Genomic DNA, 7,003 nt, shown 5'->3' on the forward strand with positions numbered 1-7,003 from the left:
TACTACTAAGCTACATTAAATGGGATACCAGCATCCTCAGGGTCCTAATAAAAAGGATATTTTTATCCCAGCATCAGTCAACCAGAATACTGTCAGGCCTGCGGAGACTTACTTTCTTTCGCACAGTTAAAGATCACTTCCATCATTCTTCCTTTAAAAAGCAGGACATATTTACAGTTTATCAATGAAGGTGCGATGTGGCAGATGAGGTTGAAGCTCGGTCATGAAACACGGTAGCGGGTTTATATTAAACATACGTGTTGCTATGCACTCTATAGCATAGGATCATACTCTGTAGCATACTTATTTATAATAGGAGAGTGCGAGCGTTCTTTTGGAAACTTCACCTTGAGTTGAAGACTTTCAAGACTCTTTGTTTAAAGTTTGTTATTGACGATGGAAGGTTTGAAAGGATTTTCGCCATCGTTATAAGTTATAAAAGGTATAACACAACGTTTCGAGGATTGGAACCTATCCTCTTCTTCAGGTGGGGTAGGTATTTATACGTTAAAATATAACGAACAGAAATAAGTAAAGAAGGGAAATAAAAGGTTTTCAAACATACCCAAAAGCTGCCTGGAGTCCAGTTCAGGCGCTGTCACAGGATGTAAGTCCCGAGCACAGATCACAAGGATTGGACTGGACTCCAAGCAGGTTTAAACCCTGTTATTTCCTGTCAAGAGATTTCATCTTATTGATGTAATGTATGTAACTCTCCGATGAATTGTGGCCGACAACGTAAGTTTTAATAATAAATAAGGAAGTAAGTTTTTGATTCTCGAGAACGGTTTTCTTATTTCTCTGATACATTAATAAATTGTAATGTTTCTTTTTAGAATTAAAAATTACTCTTGTTGCTTATTTCCATTCGAATTTAAGAAATCTAGAAATGCTTTAAAATTGTATTTTTTTATACACATAATCAAAATCACTTGTGTTATATAAGTTAATTTAATTTTTATCCTCTAAGCTTAGCCTGATATAAATACAGCTCTGAGAAGCCTACTTTTGTCAAAATACAACTAATTTAGGTTTCATAACAGTTGTTAAATGTAAAGTAAAAGTGAGACTACATTTACTCATACTATCTGTGCTGTTAGCAGTTACCCGCTGCTTTGCACGCAGTTTAATAACCACTGCTGGATCGAGTTAGATATTTCCGACGCCAATGTTGAGTTGCCTTGTTGCCACGATTTAGAATAAACGTCAAAAGTTAAATCTATGGCCATTGTAATATACTTTGTTCTTAGTATGTTTTGTTCTATACTTACTTTTGTCTTGTTTTAAGATTAAGAAATATATATATATATATATATATATATATATATATATATATATATATATATATATATATATATATATATTCATATATATTTTTATATAATACAGATCAGAGAAGCCTACTCCTGTGGAAGGAGAAGTAACTTGGGTTTTAAATAACTTTTTAATTTGTAGTAAAATTTTGATAGCAAAATTGTCTTGAAGATCTAATGCTTAATATTTTATAAAAATGTACAGTTACAAGTACATTCATAATGACAATACGTTCAGTTTGCTTCTTTATAAACTGAAGAATATTGTTAATATTTTAGAACATTTAGAGCTGAAATTTGTACATTAGTTCAAAAGAAGAGTCCAGCGAACTCTCGTCTAGCATAGTTCTTGCCGACTGCTTCAATGGTTGTTCGGAGTCCAGTTCTGTTCATCTCATGTTTTAGGACATTTTCTAAGGTAGATGAATCCTAATCCTACGTAATCACTGAAATCTAAAACGGTGTGAAAGATAATGGTTATTCCTTATAGAATTTACTCACTTTAAGTGTAAACAAATCGAAAATAATAAACAATGTTTACAAGAACAATATTGATTACATTAGTCATGCTCTTCTTAATAATATTTCACAATTCTACTTACCAAGATGGGACTTTTCGCTATTTTAATGCCCAGTGAGGCGTAGCCCGAAGGGATTTTCGAAATAATAATAGGCCTATATTCATCCCAGGGACCGTATGTATGTAAAATTTCACTACAATCGATTAAACAACTAACAAAGGCATTTTCATATTTATAATATTATTAGTATTTCAATATTGTTTTGGTAATTTAGTAAGTAACCTCGCTTTAAAAATAAGATTAATATTTGTTCATGGAACTTCTCGGCTATAGATGACCAGGCATAGAAGTTCAGAAGTGTTTTACACAATTTGTATGCGTCTTTAGATATAACTTCAAATATACTTAAACTAGTATATTTACATTTGTACAAAATGTAATTTGTTTTACATTCTTATTAAATACAAGATAGTAAAAACGGCACATCTCGCATTGCATTGCTTGCAAATGTTTAGTCTACAATTCATTTCATTAGGCTGCTTGTGTTACACTTTAAAATTTCATATGCTTTAGTCAGTTTTATAAAAAATGTATTCATCTTGATTATCAATAATACCAATTTAAAAATTTCTTCAACGTTCAACAAAATCTTATATTGTGTAATGGTCTATCATCATATTCAATACTGGTTACATAGAAATAAAGCTTAAGTCTTTTAACATAATGTATACGATTACTAGAGATAAATTAGTTCTGAATATATCGTTCGGACAGACGGACATACAGATGCTCTAATGCTCAAACAATAGTAAAAATATATAATAAATATTATCATTCAAATTAAACCCCAATTAGAGTCTGCATGCTTAAGTATAATTCAATTCGAAATCACGTACATACGTTAAACTCACTTTGTAGATGTGCAAACTTTTACTATGGTATATTTTTAGGCTCCGTTATTTGAACTTTTAGCGAGGGAGCCAGAGGGAGTGACAGCAGTTTGAAGGTAGCAACAGAAGCTGCTAGAGGTTTTGTTGCAGAGACGCAGCAACTCAAGAGTTCTAAGTGACAGCGAGAGTGACAGCAGTTGGAGGTAGCAACAGACGCTGCCAGAGGTTTTGTTGCAGAGACGCAGCAACTCAAGAGTTCTAAGTGACAGCGGGAGTGACAGCAGTTGGAGATAGCAACAGACGCTGCCAGAGGTTGTGTTGCAGAGACGCAACAACTCAAGAGTTCTAAGTGACAGCGGGAGTGACAGCAGTTGGAGGTAGCAACAGACGCTGCTAGAGATATTGTTGCAGAGACGCAGCAACTCAAGAGTTCTAAGTGACAGCGGGAGTGACAGCAGTTGAAGGTAGCAACAGACGCTGCTAGAGGTATTGTTGCAGAGACGCAGCAACTCAAGAGTTCTAAGTGACAGCGGGAGTGACAGCAGTTGAAGGTAGCAACAGACGCTGCTAGAGATATTGTTGCAGAGACGCAGCAACTCAAGAGTTCTAAGTGACAGCGGGAGTGACAGCAGTTGGAGGTAGCAACAGAAGCTGCTCTCATGGTAATGGACTGTTCGTACCAAGAGTGATACACTTCATCGAATACAATGCCAAAATAGAGGGAATTTAAGCTGTTAGCAGCACAATCTCAACGCTTTGTATAATGTAAGACCTACCGTTGTTAATTATGGTCAATATTTATTAGTCCCTGACAACGATCAGTTTGGTTACCGACGCTAAACACACATGCAGAACAAATTGTGTGCTAAGCAAAATTAATTCAAACATGATAGCCTTTTTGTTCTCTTGCAATTGTGAATTTAAATTGTAATTATGAAGAATCAAACGTTTTCAGTATTATAAACTCTGATATAGTGTATTTAGTTAGCAATATGACGAATAACGCATTAAAATAAGAGTTGGACAGTGTAATATAACTTTTCCATTAAATGTGAGTAGTCACTATAGTGCGAGACATTTTATTGCAATCCTTAGTTGAAGTAAATAAACTATTGTTGAATGCACGTAAGGCTAAGATACATTATTTAAACTGTAGATGAGTATAGAAGATCACGGTATTATTTGAGATCTCTTTAGATCAAATATTTAATTTTTACGTAGAAAATTGAGACTAGCTTAAAAGAGCTTAATTTATAAGTTTCCTTCTCTATAATTTTAAAACTACAGTTCAACATGTAGTCCATTGCTATTAAAAACTTGTAAAATAAAAATTACAGTTCCTTTTCGCTAATTGATTGTATACACCTGACGCACAAAATAAAGGATTTACTTATCAGACACATGTTGATCTGTAGTTGAATTATTCATAGGGACGGAACCTTATGAATTACAACTTCTTATCCCAGTCATAATTTTCACCAAACAATTAAATATTTATTTAAAACATAGGATAGGTATTAATTTATCAGACATCCTCTATATCCTGTCTAAGTTAGCAGATTATGTCATGTACAGTGCTTTCCATTCCACCATTCGGTACTTGAACAGCGAATGATTGTATTTATGTCACATGGGTATGCTATGCCTATTTAACGTGGAAATACTCTGTTCAAACCTCATCGATTCAACTCTCCCAATTGGCTAGTCTTTGAGGCTTTATGAAACAGACCTAAAACCGCTAGCAAATTTTGCGACTGAAATGATATTATTGTCCCGGAACAGTGAGCATAGTGCATTGGTGCGCTACAACTTTGTATTACATAGACAGGAACAGTTGGAGTGCAACTTTGTGTAATTCACAGAGTAGAACGCTGAAGTAGGTATGGTGGGTTTCACTTTGTGTATTTATGTGAAAACGCCCATGTAGAAACACTATTGAGTTCTGGTCACATCAACCACGGTCCTCTGAGTTTAAACGAGTCCCTTTGTTATATTATGTGCACTGTTTACCCGATATACGCATTGCTGTCCATCTATGTATGTAATAAAATACTAGCACATGTACTTCATTTTATTTTTTACCTCTGATACTAGAGGGAAAATATTTGTATATTAAATATTTTCTCACTGACACTTACACAAAAGCCTTAGGCCTGTTTAGGCTCTTCGCCATATGTGGATTATTTTATTTTATTTTTATATTATATTGTATTTAGATAGTTCAGCTACATAGAAGTTTACAAGATTAAGTTATAATATGAACTAAACACCCAAGCTTGCTTTATAGTAACCAAGCTTTAATACTGTTCTAATACTTGTATTTTAAAATATGCTATAGATGTTTCCTATGAGTAAACATCCAAAAACGTACTTTTTTGTAAGGAAGTAAATAATAATATATGTTTATGTCATAATACATGCTATTTTTATAATGTTGAAAATAAATTTACTATATATATTTTTTTTGAAATCCCTGCAATATTTATATGATTTATTACCAAATTGGAGTTTTACTAATAGATCAAATATAAAATGCCAAAAAAGTTTTGACTTTCAACTGATTTTTTCATTTCAACCAGATATTCTATAATGTGAATTTATTTCATAAAGAAAATTAAACAAAACTATTTTTGTAGCTGTAATAATCTGGAGTATCATTATTTTTCAAAGTTGTAAAAGTCTCGGACATTAAGCAAACTTTTCCTATGTTTATGTTTTGTTATTTGGGCTGGACATTAGTTGAGCTATATATAATATATACTTAATCATGTTTTGGGGAAAATAAAATCTTTTTATTTTCATTAATAATTCTATTGTACTTACAATTGGGTTGATTTAATATCCCTCGATATAACAGGGCATAAGACGAAGTACGTTTTAAAATAAGTTGGCTCATATGTTGAATATTTTTGACTTGGAGAAACTTATATATTACCATGCAATTATTACGAGAGTTTTCAACTGTTTATTAAAAAAGGTTTGGCTAATTCATGTAAATAATCTGAAAATACGAATGTTAAGTCTAGCTCCAGTTAACCTTCCACTTAGTACAGCGTCTGAAGTCCAACGCTGTGAAAGATTTGACTCCTGGAATCTGGAATCACCATCTATCTGAAGAGATCCAAAACAGTCGGCGACGAAGAAGCTCGAAACGAGACAATGGGAACAACACTTCATCTTGATTAAAATTATTTGTATTCAGGTGTCTCTGATGTCGACACGTTGTAGAGTTCGTTTTGAGCTTCTTCGTCGCCGACTGTTTTGGATCTCTTCAGATAGATGATGATTCCAGATTCCAGGAGTCAAATCTGTCACAGCGTTGGACTTTAGACGCTGTACTAAGTGGAAGGTTAACTGGAGCTGGACTTAACATTCTTATTGAATCAACCCTTCCCACCATTTCTCTGCGTAATCTGAAAATGTTCTAAGTAGTTTTAGTAATCACGTAATTGTAATTAATTCAAATTGGGATAAAGCACCATTTAGCACATATTTTACTCTATCGAATAAGATCGTAATGAACTGTTTGTGTAACGTTTGTATAAATGAACGAATGTCTCGCTCTCTACTTTGTAGGTTATATTAGTTATTGCATGTAGTCCATGTAATCACTGCAGTAAATGAGTACAGAATAGAGTACTCTAGCTCACTCAGTAGAGTGATTTATTTAAATCAACATTGGACTTTTTGTCTGGCGTGTACTTTGCATTACTGATCAAAGAGACTTCCTCGTCTTCCTAGACAATACTATTTGTGTACTTATCCCTTTAAACAACTGAGAGGGGAAAGTTTTTAATGGTTAATACCAATGCATTATTCCCCACAACAGTCGACAGTAGTAAACTAAGTGACAGAGTAACAGACAGCAGTGTGTGTGATCTGGGAAAGTTCACCATATCGTGTCACCTGTGGTAACCCCTTTACAGAAGACATGCTCTCTCTTGCCCCTAATGCATTATTCCCCACAACAGTCGACAGTAGTAAACTAAGTGACAGAGTAACAGACAGCAGTGTGTGTGATCTGGAAAGTTCACCATATCGTGTCACCTATGGTAACCCCTCTACAGAAGACATGCTCTCTCTTGCCCCTAATGTATTATTCCCCACAACAGTCGACAGTAGTAAACTAAAGTGACAGTGTAACAGACACCAGTGTGTGTGTGATCTGGGAAAGTTCACCATATCGTGTCACCTATGTGTAACCCCTCTACAGAAGACATGCTCTCTCTTTGCCCCTAATGCATTATTCCCCACAACAGTCGACAGTAGTAAACTAAGT

The 7,003-nt window shown here is 34.2% G+C and overlaps 1 protein-coding gene across 1 annotated transcript; it reads right to left on the bottom strand.

Moving 5' to 3' along the window:
• Nucleotides 1-2,767: 2,767 nt before the first annotated feature.
• On the bottom strand, nt 2,768-3,385 carry LOC124373037 (keratin-associated protein 4-5-like). Its single transcript, XM_046831444.1, has one exon. The coding sequence runs from the start codon at nt 3,383-3,385 to the stop codon at nt 2,768-2,770; it is 618 nt and encodes a 205-aa protein (XP_046687400.1).
• Between the last annotated feature and the right edge of the window lie 3,618 nt (nt 3,386-7,003).

This window comes from Homalodisca vitripennis, unplaced genomic scaffold (genome assembly GCF_021130785.1).
Source record: "Homalodisca vitripennis isolate AUS2020 unplaced genomic scaffold, UT_GWSS_2.1 ScUCBcl_4684;HRSCAF=11018, whole genome shotgun sequence".
NCBI classification, from domain to species: domain Eukaryota; kingdom Metazoa; phylum Arthropoda; class Insecta; order Hemiptera; family Cicadellidae; genus Homalodisca; species Homalodisca vitripennis.

Bases quoted from the DNA above. Each gene is read 5' to 3' on its own strand.
- LOC124373037 (XM_046831444.1), bottom strand. From the start codon at position 3,385: ATGAGAGCAGCTTCTGTTGCTACCTCCAACTGCTGTCACTCCCGCTGT.